The sequence below is a fragment of the Eucyclogobius newberryi genome, unplaced genomic scaffold (assembly GCF_026437365.1).
Source record: "Eucyclogobius newberryi isolate DKJ021-1_F unplaced genomic scaffold, fEucNew1.0.hap1 SCAF_2, whole genome shotgun sequence".
Classification (NCBI taxonomy): domain Eukaryota; kingdom Metazoa; phylum Chordata; class Actinopteri; order Gobiiformes; family Gobiidae; genus Eucyclogobius; species Eucyclogobius newberryi.
Genome location: NW_027315834.1, coordinates 9519823 through 9537650, shown reverse-complemented (window position 1 = coordinate 9537650; position 17828 = coordinate 9519823). Strand labels below are relative to the sequence as shown.

General features: G+C 41.6%; 1 protein-coding gene across 2 annotated transcripts in view; it reads left to right on the top strand.

The window, feature by feature from the left end:
* Positions 1 to 671: 671 nt before the first annotated feature.
* Positions 672 to 17828, top strand: part of LOC140367374 (growth hormone receptor-like) — a 26534-nt gene continuing 9377 nt past the window's right edge. The window contains exons 1-2 of one of the 2 annotated variants that reach the window (XM_072453831.1): positions 672 to 851; positions 14736 to 14856. In XM_072453831.1, coding sequence (XP_072309932.1) covers positions 770 to 851; positions 14736 to 14856 — 203 coding nt within the window. In that variant the 5' untranslated portion in view covers positions 672 to 769. The remainder of the gene's footprint in view (positions 852 to 14735; positions 14857 to 17828) is intronic. The other variant, XM_072453832.1, reaches the window with a different exon arrangement.

Below are 17828 nucleotides of genomic sequence, written 5' to 3'. Positions count from 1 at the left end.
CACTCTCCCCCCCTCTTCCTCTCTTTCTCTCTCTCTCTCTTCCTCTCTTTCTCTCTCTCTCTCTCTCTCTCTCCTCTCTCTCTCCCTCTCTCCCTCCCTCTCGCCTTCCTCTCTCTCTCCCCCCCTCTTCCTCTTTCCCTCCTCTCTCTCTCCTCTCTCTCTCCCTCTCTCTCTCTCCTCTCTCTCTCTCCCTCCTCCCTCCCTCTCTCTCTCCCCCCCTCTTCCTCTATTTCTCTCTCTCTCTCCTCTCTCTCTCCCTCTCTCTCTCCTCTCTCTCTCCCTCCTTCCTCTCTCTCTCCCTCCCTCTCTCCCTCCTCTCTCTCTCTCTCTCTCCCTCCTCTCTCTCTCTCTCTCCCTCCTCTCTCTCTCCCTCCCTCTCTCTCTCCCCCCCTCTTCCTCTCTCTCTCTCCCTCTCTCTCTCTCCTCTCTCTCTCCCTCCTTCCTCTCTCTCTCCCTCCCTCTCTCCCTCCTCTCTCTCTCTCTCTCTCCCTCCTCTCTCTCTCTCTCTCCCTCCTCTCTCTCTCCCTCCCTCTCTCTCTCCCCCCCTCTTCCTCTCTCTCTCTCCCTCCCTCTCTCCCTCCTCTCTCTCTCTCTCTCTCTCCCTCCTCTCTCTCTCTCCCTCCCTCCCTCTCTCCCTCCTCTCCCTCTCTCCCTCCCTCCCTCTCTCTCTGTAGGAGTGGTCAGTGAGTGCGTTGGACATTCGACTCTCTGCGCTCTGTTCCATCTCTGCCGTCGCGCGCAGGACACACACATCTAAACCTCCAACAACATGGCTTTCCCCAAATCCTCCCAAATCCTTCTTTTGTCCGTCCTTTTCACCACCACGACACCGGAGCCCACGGCAGCACCAGGTACGTGCTCCTTCCCTCCAGTGGAACATATGGCAGTGTGTAGGATGTTTTTCCCTTTGGAGCTGGCTGTGCTTTCTAGGAAAAAGTCTTGCACAAGGCGCCGGGAACTGACCTCGCAATATGTTCTCAATCACTTTCCAGACGCGCAAACACTGCTGCAGTTATCTGTGTACTTTGTGTACTTTGTGTACTTTGTGTGCTTGCTTGAGTAATGTTTCGTAGACTCTTAAATATCGGGAGCATTTGCCGCCACTTACCTTGATTTGCTTCTTTCAAATTGGTCTGTTCTTTGGGAATACGTGGGGAATATTGTTCATTATTGATTGTCACTTATTATTTATTATTTCTGACTTTTATACTCATTATTCATATCACTGCTTTGTGTTTCTACTTAATTCATATAGTACTTATTCACTAATTGATGTGAATTTGGAATATTTTTCAGATTTTTTTTTATTTAGTATGTCCAGATTGTTTGACTATAGATGTGGGAATTGTAACAGAAAATTGATAATATTGCAAATGTAGTTTTGGAGATGTGCAAAATTAGAATACTGAGTGTGTGGTTTATAATTTAACTATTATATCCGTGTCTAAACAAGGACGTATAGTGACATTTCTGCTACTCTTCTGGTAAATGTTATGGTCCATTCACGTTTGGTGCGACACTCGAGCCTTAAAGATGACATTCAGACACATTTTATAACAATTCATGGGAACGGAACATAAAATTGCCTGTGATGCAGATTGTATTCTATTTTCTTTCTGACCAAGCCAGAGATTTCCATAATTAAAGTGATGCATTTCCTTGATAATATTGGTCTGGATACGAACTAAACATACACAAAACTAAAGTCCGACCCTACTGGTGACCCCCATTGACATTGTGCCCAGATTTCTCTACCTATTCCAGACGCCAATTTTCATCCACGACCGATTGTTTGATGAATTGAATAAAACAATCTCTAGATTTATACTGCATTGTAAACGACCCCGTGTCCAGAAAAAAAGGGTGGTTGAGCTTTACTTGATTTCAACTCAGATCAGAGCACTGTTGTACTCGTGCGACCCCGAATATGAGTCCCACAATGGAAAAATATTGAGTGCAGTGTTGTGCCGGGGGTTCCTGTACAAGCAGATGACAAACGGCTGAATAACTTTGAGGAAGTTGCGAACCCATGGGTAAAATCTGAGTTTATGACATGGAAGAAGCTAATCAAAACATATAAACTGAACAAATATATTAAAATATTAAGCTGGTTGGCTTATGACTAAAGTATAAGCCAAACTATACCGACCTGAGATTTAAGATTTGGATAACAAAAGGCTGATAACAAAAATCTGAAGATTTTTTTTTACCAGATCGTAAAAGAAAATCAAATGAAAAGCTTCGATATGTTGAAAGAATCCTTTGACTTGGAGCAACAACAATTATAATGCTCTTACTGAGACCGTTATTCAAGCATATAAATCTGAATTTTCAAGGGGAATAATATCTAAAGTATGTGGATGCATCAATGACTTGGACGGCCAATCTACTAAATATAGGAAAATTAAATGGGAAAAGGAATGTAATTTTGTTTTGACGAATGAGGAGTGGGAAGGTATAAGTACATTGCATATATATATAAATAGATATAGATATAGATATAGATATAGATATAGATATATAGATAGATATAGATGTATATACCTATTATATATACCACCTATATATTTGCAGTGTACCATATACTTTTATGATTTATTGGATGAGGACTTTGCATTTTAGTCTTATTTATTAAAAGTTTAACATGGTACATTTCTGGTGAAATATCTAAAAACGAATCGAGTCACACACATTTATAATAACGCTTGTGAAAAGCTTTATTTACGCTTGTTTTCGAACCTTTTTGTTTTTTAAATATATTATTATATTGTAAATGTCATGTACTTACTTTCTGCCTTTCACAGATTTTATTCCTTCTCTCAAACCCCAGAAACTTGGAGGAGCAGTAGTTTTCAGTCGGGATTTTCTGTCCTTTATCCACCACTTCCAGATATTTTAAGCCGCTGGAGCTCAGGCTTTCAGCACGGTCACTCTGCTGCCGAAGCTTTACCAGGGCCACCAAACGAGGAGATTTGACATATGACCTTGTTTTGTTAGAGGCACCTAAATATAGTGACACTTAGGGACCCCCCTCGAGGCCCACACCAGCCTTTCGACCCCACAAACATCAAGCGTCCGTTTATAGCTTTCTGAGAATTCCCAGTGTCAGCACTTAGAACTGTGCGGCTGTTTTGTCTGTGTTACACTCATTTCAGCCGAGGAATCTCATGCTACTGTGGAGCTAAAACTGGGAAAGCAAAAGTTTGTCAAAGTGTGAGCGCTTTTTGTGGTTCTCGGTGCAAAGCAGTTGGACCAGTTGAATATTCTTCTCATGTACAGAATATTTGAGACAAGGATGGAACAATATAGAGGGTATTCTTCAGTTTGATTTGGAAATAATCTTTCACATTTCAACACCAATACTTTTTTTTATGGTATAGCGTGAAACACATACTTTGAAGACGTATAACTACAGAAGACGTATAACTACAGTAGGTGGTGGTAAATGCACCTTTCCAGTTGGCTGTCAACCGCCATTAAAAGTAACACAACAACAACAGTTTGTCCTCAGTGCATCAAATTGGTCTTTTTAAGTGGTCTTCAATCTCCCCCCCCAAAAGCTACTTCTACAAAACTGGCACAGAGCTACTTCTTTTAGCGGTTTCAAGAAACATAGCGTGCAATCCACTTTATTTATACATTAGCACTTTGTATAAACTGAAATGTGCTGCACAGGGAATTATTAAAAACAACCACGTTAAAAAAAAGAACGATTGTTCTACCAGTGCAATAGTTATAGAATATAGTAATAATAGCACAAATCAGTGTATTAGTGCACAAGGTTAAACATCTAAAGTAAATGCAATGCCAACAGGAATGTGATTAATCAAATTTTAATAATTCAGCGTAATATGTATATTTCCTGAGTCCTTTGGGGAGCTACTTGGAAATGGGTGGAGACATGAAGAAATGCAAATGTTTAAAAATGATATCATAAAACGATATTTACAGGTGGTTTTTTAGCACGTTCCTGATGCACTTTCGTAATATTGTCTGAATATTGTTGAGTTAATCCAAAATATACATGGAGATATTAATTGTGTAATTTACCATGTAAAAAGCAAAAACATGATTGTAGTTGTTTTTTAGAAAGTATATTTTTGAACTTTACTACAGCAATAATACATTTTTTTGGGCCTTATTATCGATTTAAAAAAGATGAATTTAAAGAAGATATCGATTCCTGCAAATATTGGCTATCATTCACAGACAGGATCATATCGGATCCCTAATTTAAATCATTTTTGCTGATGACCTGGAACGAGCTAATGAAAACATGTAAACAAAACAAAGATGTTAAAATCCTGACAGGTTTTACACCAAACAGCACGACTGAGATAACGTTGAACTAGTTATTGGATTTATAAAATGGAAAAGAGAGTCCAGTGGGGGCAGCATGCTGGTGTTCTCAGTCCTGTGGCGTCCCTGGAATCCGGGCTAAGGGCCCTTCTGTGTGAGAGGAACAATAGCCACTGTATGTGGAGAGGCTCTTCTTCAGCCCGGCCCACACAACATTTACACACACGGCCCACTGGAGGGCTTTTGGAGTGCTCTTGTGTGTGTTTGTTTTTCTCCTCGCTGATTTGTTGACTGTTCTGTCAGTTTTTCACAACTTTGTATCGGAGTATAGTATAGTTTAAAAGAAAAATGATTAAATAAGATTAAATATGAGGTCTCAGCTGGTTCATCTGTACTCAACCTATTGTCCATATTGTTCATTTTGTGTGTGTGAACTGTATAGCATTTTCAGTTACATATTTTTGTACAAAAAGTGCTTTATAAATCAAGTTTGATTTAACTTGATAGAAGCATTCATTCAGCATTACTTTCCATAGAGTATATAGAGTTATAATGTGTGTCTTTTACAGACATGGCAAATGAAAGGAAAATGAGAAAAAGGCCAAATGAGAATCCTGCGACGAGCCCCTGTGTACTCCGCCTAAGGCCCAAAGTCATTGGTATAAGCTCCACTCACCTGTGACCCCTAACGCTAACAAGCGGTAGAACATAAATGGATATCCGAGTCATTTTGGCTTCAATCCAGAATACACACTTTCCTGTCAAACGCCCTTTAAAGTGGTTTGGATAATGTGGGCGCGGTTGGACTTATTTCTGATTTCTTTCTCATCTGATTATTTCCACATTTGCACATTTGCACATTTGCAGTTTCTGTCTTTCCAAGAGTCGGGACACACGGCATTGCGTAACTTGGAGGTGTTGTTTTCACCGCGAGCTTATCGCCGAAATACTCTGACTACACTTTCTCCCGCGGTGACTTAAGAAACGTGTTTGAGCTCGGAGCTTTTCTGTGGAAGTGAAACGAGCAGAGAGCAGAGTGACACTGAGAGAGAGAAGGCTGAAATATGATTCCCGTGCATTTCAGAACATGTCGTGGCTAAACCAGGGCTTGGCAAATGATCATTTCTGTTGTAACATTGAAGTTTTTTAAAGTGCCTATGACAGGTTTTTACGATTTTCTAATTTTTTACTTTATTTGGCGTGTTTATACCTGTTGTACATATAAATTACAGTTTCACGCCAATAATCTTTTGTTCATATTTGTTGAGAAAATGTTGAAAAATTTGTCGAAAATGACAGGAAGTGACATCACAATAGGGACACTCGTTCCAGTCAACATTTATGCAGAATTTACACAAAACAAACTACATTTTTGACTCTCTAAACAATATTTCAACAAAATAAAGGTGCGCTCTTATATTTTTATTTGTCAAATAAAAACAAATTGTGACATTAGATGAGTTTGCTAAGTGTTTGCTGGGTAATTTTCTAGTGTGATGTCATCAATTATAAACAGGGTGTAAAATTATAAACCAAAAAAATGTGCTATTCTGGGATATTATTTTTATCTTAACTGCATTTTAGTTCAATGAGCTGTCCAACCTGTCATTTAAATACATTATCAGTCAAATCATGGTTGAAATATATAGGAATTATTGTTAATTATTATGTCAATCAAGGAAAACAGAAATTTGTGAAATTGTGTCTTTAAATCTTGTAGTTTAATTGTCAGACAAATGGGAAATGTCTGTAAAACTATTATCACAAATTCAATTTTTTTTTTTTTTTAACTTTTATACAGCTCTTTTTGTACCATTTTAATCCTATTAACAATATGCTTGATATTCAAATCTCCACATCGTCAAAACAACATTAAAGATATGATCTAAAATTCGATATATCGTCCACCCCTAAGTTGAAATATGGCAACTGAACGCTTCTAGACGGGTGTATATTTATGCGTTTTAGAGTCTGTATTGTTCAGCTCATGACTACAATTATCAAAATACAACTATTATTATTTTTATAGTCTTAGGCGAAAGTGGGCGGGTTTATGGCCTCCTGATTATGGCTTTATTAGTCCCATATTTATGTATTTTATTGAGATTTAAATGGAGTTCTGAGAGATAATTGTGAATGTATTCTGCTTGCTGTTTTAGATATCTGTTGCACCTTGGGTCAAATAGTCAGATCGTAGAGATAGATTTGAGACCGTTTGCTAATGCCACGCCCCCTTTTAGTCGACTAATCGATGCACAGGCAAGTCTTTAGTTGACCAAGAATGTATTTATTTGACAAGGCAAGGCAAGTGTATTTGTAGACAAAACACATACACAAAGTAATTCAAAGTGCTTTACATAGAATATAAACCGACAGAAACATAAATAGTCATTATATGTAAATGTACTTTAAAGGAGAAGTTTGCAGATAAAATCACTTCAGTCATATTCACAGCTAAACACAACGTTTTTTAGACTAGATTTAAACATTGTCAGAGGAACAACAAAACATATAAATCACAGACTGGCACCAGCAGGAGGCCGGTCCATGTTTAGACCTGACTCTGGCACCAGCAGGAGGCCGGTCCATGTTTAGACCCGACTCTTGCACCAGCAGGAGGCCGGTCCATGTTTAGACCCGACTCTTGCACCAGCAGGAGGCCGGTCCATGTTTAGACCCGACTCTTGCACCAGCAGGAGGCCGGTCCAAATTTAGTCCTGACTCTGGCACCAGCAGGAGGCCGGTCCATGTTTAGTCCTGACTCTGGCACCAGCAGGAGGCTGGCCCATGTTTAGTCCTGACTCTGGCACCAGCAGGAGGCCAGTCCATGTTTAGTCCTGAATCTGGCACCAGCAGGAGGCCGGTCCATGTTTAGTCCTGACTCTGGCACCAGCAGGAGGCAGAGATGGCTCATATGACACAGTTCTCACACCACCATTACATATAATTTTCGACTAAACCCAGAACTAAACCTGAACTAGGACTAAACAAAGTCTAGATCAGGACTAAACTTGGCTCAAACTGGGACCAAACACAACCTTCGTGCCTTTCGGACAGACTTTTTACCCTTTTCGTCCATATTTACACTTGTCTCTGTAGCTGTAACTGTTCCTGAAATAACTTGTTTATTTACGTTTAACAAGTGTTTCCTTCCTGCCTTTGTTTAGTGCTGTCCAACTTTACAAGCGCAGAACCATCTTAAAGAAGTTTCTTCCTGATTTACAGTCCAGTGGGAAACTGTTTAGGATTAAGCATTGGCAGTGTGGCTATTATCAACATGACGCTAACAGATGCTTCAGTGAAGAACTATTGAAATAATTAAAATGAGTAGAACAAACATGTTTAAAAACTCAAAATGATGGTCATATCAGCCTAAGGGAACATTTAAATTTACACACTCGTCAAAAACACACATTGAGTTGTGTTTAGCTTCATTCACACTTTTGTTTGATGAATCCGGTTTAGTAAGTCCTCTCCCTCTGAGCATCACAAAAACACTCGCTGGCAGTGGATTAGAAGCGTTTTACTGATTGTGGGCGAGGCCAAAGACTTCATGTCAGCAACTTCATGGAGTAAAGGCTGAACACATGTCGAACTCTCTCTGTTATTCTTACTTTTATTATTTAAAGACCACTACAAGCTGTATGAGAGCCGATGTTTTGCGGATTGGGTGTTGTAAATTTGCAGAGAAAAAAAGTCATTACTGTCCTTGAGGTGCTCAGTGACTTCAAAATTGCTTACGAGAATTCAAAGTTGGTTCTCCCTGAAGTTGGGGAGGAGCAAATCGAAAGTCTGGCCATCCTGTCATGTGTCCCGGGCTTTAGTTCTAGGGGCAGTGGGCCCCGAGCAAAGGCGTTTGGATGTAATAAAAGTACAAACAGGCAAACAGCAAGCTCTACTCCAAACTTCATTACCAAACCAGCCAGTCCCTCTTACATTCTGTCCAACGCAAAAGAGTTTGGATGAATCGGATCATAAAGAGGGGTAGAAAACTCCTAAACTGTAACTGGATGACTCACTGTCCTCATATAGTTCATGGTCCAAAAGGTGAACATTTAACCTCTTTATCTGTCAAATTTTATGTTTTTGTTTTTTTGTGGCAAACTGTAGGTGACATCGTTTATCGTATAAAACAAAACAAAAAATCTAAATGTTGATCATAAACAATGGGGAAAAACAACCTCAGGACTCAACTTAAAAATAGACACATTTTAAAATAGACAATTATTCAGAACTTAATATGTTCTAATTCCTCTTTTTTTTCTGATGCCACTTCCTTATTTTCTACTTTTATTCCTTAACTACTTTACCTTTACCTTGTGTTCCACTTGGTCTAGATTGTTCTTTGTGTGTGGGTTTTTGTGTGTTTTTGTGTTGTTGCATTTGTTTTTGTTGATCTATGTACTAATAAAACATAATGGGCAGCAGTGGCTCAGTGGTAGAGCGCTCGTCTTCTTCAAAGGTTGGCGGTTCGACTCCCCGCTTGGTCAGAGCGATCAGATCCACTGGCCCACAGGTTGGCGGTGTGATCGCAGCTTCCTCATGTGAATACTGCTGTTGTGTCCCTGGGCAAGACACTTAACCCAACTCGCCCCCAGTGTCTGTGTACATCTGGTGTGTGAATGGGTGACTGGTTCCTTGAAGGTAGAAAAGTGCTATACAAAAATGTGACCATTTACCATAAAATAGCACCAAAAAAAAATCATAAACTACAAGAAACATTCAAAACACACAGCGCTCTCACTGGTTCATTTACATTTTGCCTGGCAGTGGCCAAAAAAACACCATGAGCGATCACTCTTATTCACTTAAAGCTAAATTGTGCTCTACAATGCTGGAGTTTGATGAGGAAACAGCATTAGAACATGGTTAAAACCTTTAGACTCCTGCTGATGGGCTCCACTGAAGGATCTGACCTCCACAAGACCTTCCACGGTAACAGGCCGATTGATCCCGTAAGTGCACCTTCTCGCGCGCTTCAGAGAGCCTGTGTGGGACCTTGAGCTTCTTGGAAACAGCGCTGGACAGGAGAGGACACGTTCTGAGGACCTGATTATTACCCACCATGCACCGGGGCATGGCTCTGGACACGTACCAGGAAGAAGGACGCTAATGAGCGCAGCACGACAGGGAGCCAGGGCCGAGCGGTGATGAGTCAGTCCGTTTCACTGCAGGAAGAGACGAGGCAAAGACAAAAACATGACTAAAACAACTGAATCTTTTTCTACTCTACTGGACGAATAAGGAACTGCACCAACTTTGACGTGGTTGTTTGATCTTGGGCCATTGTTAAACCAGGTTAATATCTTATTGTTCCATATTGTCCTGGCTTGAATTAATTTGAAGGTTGAATGGAGGATTTTTTTGGCCCAAATCTGCCATCGTCGGACTCATTACGGACGACGATGATGCGGAGTACAGGGGACTGGCGCAGGACTTTGTGGACTGGTGTCAGCGGAACCACCTCCAGAGTCGGCTCTACCTCCTGAGGAGACTCAGGTCTTTTGGAGTGACAGGGCCACTCCTGAAGACCTTCTACGACTCTGTGGTGGCATCAGCCCTCCTGTACGGTGTGGCCTGCTGGAGCAGCAGCATCACAGAGAGGGAGAGGAAGAAGCTGGACAAAGTCATCAAGAAGTCCAGCTCCGTCCTGGGCTGCGCTCTGGACTCGGTGCAGGAGGTGGGGGACAGAAGGGTCCTGGCTAGATTCACATCTATGCTGGACCATGAGTGTCACCCCCTGCAGGACACTCTGTCCGCTCTGGAGAGCAGCTTCAGTGAGAGACTGATCCACCCTCGCTGTGTGAAGGAAAGGTTTCACAGGTCTTTCCTTCCTGCTGCTGTCAGACTTTATAACAAACACTATTAGTCCTGAACACTCGAAATACTGACCTAACCATGTGCAATTCCGTCATATGTGCAATTACTGTCGTGATCACATGCAATGGTATTTATGTATTTATTTATTTATTTTTATCTTTATTATTTTTCCCCTCCATCCTTGTTGGGAAATGGGAGGTTTTGTCTATGGGAGTTTTTGTTTATAATAGATCTTCTACTGAGAGTGTTTTTCAAACTTCCTATAAGTGATCTGTTCTTTTCTTCTGTATCTACCTCTGTATCTTCCTGCGTTGCATCAATAAAATTTCCCCATGTGGGACAATAAAGGAATATCTTATCTTATCTTAACAAGGACGACTATCAAACGCAAGGCTTAACTGCAGATTGAAATTAACTCAACTTGTCTGGTTTGTTCACAGTTTTTAACAGAAGTTACATCTTACAAATCACAAGCTACTAGCTAGCAGCTAAATTATATCTTAAAGGCGCAATGGACGATTTTTCGGCGATTTGAGAACGCAGGCGGAAGTGCGCATGCGCACACCTCCGTGCGGACTGATACAACACACACGTGCGTTTGTTTATTAGCGCGACGGATCGCATCGCATCTCTCGTCTCCCGTAGATTTCCATCTACTTCTGAGTCAGCTCGAACAGTCTTTCTCCGTCTTCATTTTGTCCCGTACACTGAGGGAACTATATTATGATAGATCAATGCGACAGCATGAAGACACGCGGAAACGTGGGGACGAGCCACACGCGGCTGCAGGTGAGCGGTAGGTGCGTTTTATGATTGATACGTGGCAGGACTAATCGGCCGTCCACGCCACGAGGAAATAAAGATAAAAATAAATATTCTTTAATAGTTGAAAAAATAGTAGATGTTATCCTCTGTGTTCAGGAGTAAACAGGTTATTTATAACAGAGGAGCCTTTCCCTGAAATGCCCCGTCAGCAGCAGCAGCAGCAACAGCAGCAGCACCATGTGTGTGTATGACACCAAATACACACAAAGTACACACACAAAGTACACACTCAGACGCCACTACGAGGAAACATCAATGAGGATGGAAAAACATGCAGATGGATCACACCTGCAGTGGCAGAAGTCTGTGAGTGTCAGCCTTCAGACCTTCAGTCCCATGTCCTCAGTCCTATGTCTTCAGTCCTATGTCTTCAGTCCTATGTCCTCAGTCCTTCAGTCTCTCTGTCTCTCAGTCCCTCAGTCCCTCAGGCCTTCAGACCTTCAGTCCTACATCCTCAGTCCCATGTCTTCAGTCCCTCACTCTCTCAGTTCCTCAGTCCCTCAGGCCTTCAGACCTGTAGTCCTATGTCCTCAATCCTATGTTCTCAGTCCTATGTCCTCAGTCCTTCAGTCCTTCAGTCCTTCAGTCTCTCAATACCTCAGTCCCTCAGGCCTTCAGACCTTCAGACCTTCAGTCTCTCAATCCCTCAATCCCTCAGTCCCTCAGGCCTTCAGGCCTTCAGACCTTCAGACCTTCAGTCTCTCAATCCCTCAGTCCCTCAGGCCTTCAGACCTTCAGACCTTCAGACCTATGTCCTCAGTCTCATGTCCTCAGTCCTTCAGTCCTTCAGTCCTTCAGTCCTTCAGTCCTTCGGTCCTTTGGTCCCTCAGTCCTTCAGTCCTTCAGTCCTTCGGTCCCTCAGGCCTTCAGTCCTAATCATTTAATAAACACTGAAATTGGACAACAAAATAGTTTCTGTCATGTACATTTACTGGAGTGCTATTGTGAACATTTAAATAAAACGACAACACATATTTTTTCATCATAGAAAAACTTTCAAATTTAAAAAAAAAGAATCAAGTAATTTTCAAATGTGTACAAAGGGGGGTTTACATCATTCTTTTCTCGCATTTATTTACCAGAGGTGCCATGTTCATGGGTGGTTCTTTAGAATTAGCGCTTGTGTTTTCCCTCTTCGAGCTGCAGAGACTTCTGTAATTCTCCTGATTTTAGTCATTTTTATGTCCAGCAGTGCTAAATCTCTTCTTTTGTCTCCTGTTCTGTTGTGTTGTCGATCCTTCGGTGCAGTGCAGAGTCGAGGGTCTGGAATGTGTGTGTGAGGCTGGGTTTCTCACACATTGTGGGGACTGAATCGACCTGCCCCCCTCATGGGGACAAAAATCAGGTCCTCATGAGGTAAATCCTTAAAGTTTTCCTACTAAAAGTCAGAGGAATACCTCATTTGTCCAGTTCCATAGTAGATTAAAGGTTGAATGGACATTTTTTTGGGCCCAAATCTAAGTCTACGTATCAATCATAGAACGCACCTACCGCTCACCTGCAGCCTCGTACGGCTCGTCCCACGTTTCCGCGTGTCTAAGCGCATTGATCTATCATAATAAAGTTCCCTCAGTGTACGGGACAAAATGAAGACGGAGAAAGACTGTTCGAGCAGACTCAGAAGTAGACGGAAATCTACGGGAGATGAGAGATGCGATCCGTCGCGCCAATAAACAAACGCACGTGTGTGTTGTATCAGTTCGCACGGGGGAGTGCGCATGCGCACTTCCACCTGCGTTCTCAAATCGCCGAAAAATCTACTTCTGACAATCTGATGGAGCTGGTCTGAGAGAAGCTTGTATGTATACTGCTCTGAGCTGGATTAGCCCCACCCTCAGGCACTCCGCCTTTGTTCACCTGCAACACCTGTTTTAGAAACATACTTTGATTTTGTTTGTTAGTCCTCTCTCTCTGAGCCTCAGAAAACACAGACATCAAAGGAAAAGAGGTATCCTGTGCTCTTTTTAGGTCCATAAATCATCATCTGATTCTGAACATTTCATTACAACTATGTGCTTACTTTAGCTGGTCAGGGAAAGCATTCTTACTTTTTATTTCCCTTGGTTTTTCCCTCTGCTGCCAGTAGATGGAGTCTTGACACAAATCCTGATGAGGGAACGCCTCAGGTATAAAGTCATTTATGCAAGTTTTATACAATAGAAATTATGCATCATATGTGTCCCTTACGATTTGGGTTTATTTTGGTTGAAGTCCATTCGAAACAGTGAAATGTGAAAATGTTTATTAAAATCACTATTTCAGATTTTAATAAACATTTTGCCTATTTGTCCCCAGTTTGACATTTTTTGTAACGTTTATCATTGTCGTTTCTGGTTTGAGTTGGACAAAAGAGGTAACCTAGCAACAATGCTGTAAAAAAAAGTCCATATAAATGACACAACAGTTATGATTTGACAAACAATAACACCATATAACACATTTATTTTGTTGAATGATAGTTCAAACTGTAACTTTAAATTGTGTCCCTTAAGTGTAAATTGTCTGTTTTCAATGACACGTCGCACATTGATGACATCACAGAGGAATTGAGCTCTACTACCTGTTGTTTAAAGTCTTATTTTTAATTTTTGTGTGTGTGTGCGTGTGTATGCGTGTGTGTGTGTATGTTTGTGTCTGTGTGTGTCTGTCTGTGCGTGTGTGTGTGTGTATGTGCATGCGTGTGTGCAGGTGTGTATGTGCGTGTGTTTGCATGTGTGTGTGTGTCTGTGTGTGTGTGTCTGTCTGTCTGTGCGTGCATGTATCTGTGTGTGTGTGTGTGTGTGTGTATGTGTGTGTGTATCTGTGTGTATGTGTGTGTGTATCTGTGTGTCTGTCTGTGTGTGTGTGTGTGTGTATCTGTGTATGTGTGTGTCTGTCTGTCTGTGCGTGCGTGTGTGTATCTGTGTGCGTGTGTGTGTGTGTGTGTATGTGTGTGTGTATCTGTGTGTGTATCTGTGTGTATGTGTGTGTGTATCTGTGTGTCTGTCTGTGTGTGTGTGTGTGTATCTGTGTATGTGTGTGTCTGTCTGTCTGTGTGTGCGTGTGTGTATCTGTGTGCGTGTGTGTGTGTGTGTGTGTATCTGTGTCTATGTGTGTGTGTGTGTGTGTGTGTGTGTGTATCTGTGTGTGTGTGTGTGTATGTGTGTGTGTGTGTATCTGTGTGTGTGTGTGTGTGTGTGTGTGTGTGTGTGTGAGGAGCTTAGCACACATGAACCCTCTGCTATTTGGCCTGAAGCGCGGTGCGAGCAGGATTTCCAGGAAACAGGAGGTGTTTGCGTGTGCTGGCGTCGGGGTCTCATGGGAGCTTTTATCCATAATGTCGCGTCCTCATGAACAATTTAGCTGGAATGATTGAGTAATCCGGCAGATTGAGGGCCAAAAACACTTTCTCCCGTCTCTTGAAGTCACTTGAGGAAAGGCTTTTGCGATAATGACAATACTGAATAATCACATTACATTCATGCAGTCCATCAGGAATGTGTTGAATGTTAATAGTTAAGTGCCTTTGTTGAGTGAATGGACTTTCAAAGTTAACACAAAAGTGCAGAAATTTCAACGTTCAATGCAACATTCTTTTCTTATCACATTTTTCGCAACTCTTTCTACTGCTTTATGACCAGCAACTGATAAAGTACTTTGACAATGCGCAGCCGTCGGATTTGAGCTACTTTTGACGATATGTTTTTTTTAGGGGAAACATAATATTGACTAATTTACCAAAACACAGTTGGGTCCCTCAGCTTTAAGATGCAGTGAAGTGAAAGTCTTCTGTATGTGTGCTTGTCCCTCAGTCCTGCCACACATCGTGGACTGCTTCTCGGCGAACATGGAGACGTTGCGGTGCCGCTGGAGCAGTGGCTCTCTGCGCAATCTGTCTGAACCAGGAGCCCTGAGACTCTTCTACCTGAACAAGTGAGCGCACACAGCATCACGTCTCCACAATCGCACTGACTTAGACCTCATTTAGTCCTGGTTTAGTCCAGTTTTCATTGGGATAAATCACAGTCTTTAACGTATGGCAAGTTTTTACAGTTTTCAAATGTTGGTGTGTTTATACCTGGTGTACATATAAATGATAGTTTAACAATCAAGTTGGTATTTGTGGAGAAAACATTGAAAAATCTGTAGAAAATGACAGGAAGTGACATCACACTAGATGCACTCATTCAAGTGCAAGTTTATGCATAATTTACACAAAAGAAAAAAAAAGACTCTCTAAACATTAATTCAACAAAATATAGTTGTGCTCATATATTTTCATTTGTCAAATTTAAAAAAAAATGTGACATTAGATTTGATAGAGTTTTGGCCCAGTGTTTGCTGGGTAATTTCCTAGTGTGATTTCATCAATTACAAACAGGAAGTGAAAGGTATAAACCTAGAGAATTTGCTACTCTGGGATATGTCGGTGTAATCCCTCATTCGTCCAGGCGTGTTCCATAGTAGAAAAAGCTTCAGTTGTAGTCATCTGGACTCAGTTTGAAAAAATAGACGTTTCAACTCTCATCCAAGAGTCATTGTCAATAAAAGAATTTAGATCGAGAACTCCGATATTAATACTGTTCTGTGGTAAGACCCACCCATTGGGAGGAGCCTTCCTGAAGTAGAAAGAGTTGTTTGTTTCAACAGAAAGTCCCCCCTTGTATCTACCGGGCTAGCCTATTCCGAATTTTAATGGGCTATTAGAATCCTCTTTGTCTTTGTGAGACCCTGGCTCAACCACCCTGAGTACCTGATTAGCATCTAAATGTCCTTGTCCTGGTCCTCTACCTTTCCAGGGGTTCAGTAACCCATTATAAATAACAGGAAGATTAAACCTTAGCCCTCCATTTCTGTTTAAAGAAGGTCTTTCTTTTTTAACAAAAATAGCTTCCTTGACTCCTCTTTCAAACCATCTTTTCTCCCTGCTTAAAACCTTCACCTCACCGTCTTCAAACGAGTGATTAGAGGCTTCAAGATGGAGATGCACGGCACTCTGAGGTCCTGAACTTGTATTTCTTCTGTGCTGATAAAGCCTCTTGTGTAGAGGCTGTTTAGTCTCACCTATGTAACGTTCTTTACAACTTTCTTCACTGCATTGGATCGAATAAACTACATTGCTCTGTTTTTGAGTTGGCAACTTGTCCTTTGGGTGAACCAGTTTTTGTCTTAAAGTGTTTCCTGGTTTAAAATAAACAGGGACTTCGTGTTGTCTAAAAATTCTCCTGCTTCTTGGTTCTCTTCACTCTGTTGAGAGCCCAAGCGGGGTAACCACAGGCTGAGAGGGCATTTCGGACATGTTTTTCCTCTTTCTTCTTGCCCTCTGAGCTGGTGGGCACACCTTGAGCTCTGTGTTGTAAGGTTCTGATCACACCCAGCTTGTGCTGTAGTGGGTGGTTGGAACCAAAGAGCAGATACTGGTCCGTGTGTGTAGGCTTCCTATATCTGCTCTTTGGTTCCAACCACCCACTACAGCACAAGCTGGGTGTGATCAGAACCTTACAACACAGAGCTCAAGGTGTGCCCACCAGCTCAGAGGGCAAGAAGAAAGAGGAAAAACATGTCCAAAATGCCCTCTCAGCCTGTGGTTACCCCGCTTGGGCTCTCAACAGAGTGAAGAGAACCAAGAAGCAGGACAAAAGGGAAACTGAACAGAGAAGGAAGGGTGTTTCTATCCCTTATGTGTCTGGCCTGTCGGAAAAAACTGCAGAGAATTTTTAGACAACACGAAGTCCCTGTTTATTTTAAACCAGGAAACACTTTAAGACAAAAACTGGTTCACCCTAAGGACAAGTTGCCGACTCAAAAACAGAGCAATGTAGTTTATTCGATCCAATGCAGTGAAGAAAGCTGTAAAGAACGGTACATAGGTGAGACAAAACAGCCTCTACACAAGAGGCTTTATCAGCACAGAAGAAATACTAGTTCAGGACCACAGAGTGCCGTGCATCTCCATCTTGAAGCCTCTAATCACTCGTTTGAAGACGGTGAGGTGAAGGTTTTAAGCAGGGAGAAAAGATGGTTTGAAAGAGGAGTCAAGGAAGCTATTTTTGTTAAAAAAGAAAGACCTTCTTTAAACAGGAATGGAGGGCTAAGGTTTAATCTTCCTGTTATTTATAATGGGTTACTGAACCCCTGGAAAGGTAGAGGACCAGGACAAGGACATTCAGATGCTAATCAGTTACTCAGGGTGGTTGAGCCAGGGTCTCACAAAGACAAAGAGGATTCTAATGGCCCATTAAGATTCTGAATAGGCTAGCTCGGTAGATACAAGGGGGGAGTTTCTGTTGAAACAAACAACTCTTTCTACTTCAGGAAGGCTCCTCCCAATGGGCGGGTCTTACCACAGAACAGTATTAATATCGGAGTTCTCGATCTAAATTCTTTTATTGACAATGACTCTTGGATGAGAGTCGAAACGTCTATTTTTTCAAACTGAGTCCAGATGACTACAACTGAAGCTTTTTCTACTACTCTGGGATAAATAATTTGTTCATAATTTTGAGCAAGATTAAAAAAAAAAAAAGATCTTTTCTGCATTTTAGTTCAATGAGTCGTCCGACCTGTAGGGGGCTCATTAAAGGACACATATTATGCAGAATTTACTTTTTTCTTTTAACAAAACACTCCAACTTTCCCAGTGTCGTGCTTTCACTGGTAGAGCTCCATAACTCCATAAATCATCACCAGACTTGTTCGTTACAACTGTACGGCTATATTAGCATGTCAGGAGTAGGTATATTAGGTAATGCGTTGCACCAATGAAATTTCCCCATGTGGGACAATAAAGGAATATCTTATCTTATCTTATCTTAATGTATGCTTTCATTTGATATTTCTCTCTTTTGGGTCTAACATCAACGTGAGGGTTTGTTTTAACTCTGTGCTTCGCCTCTGCAGCTCAG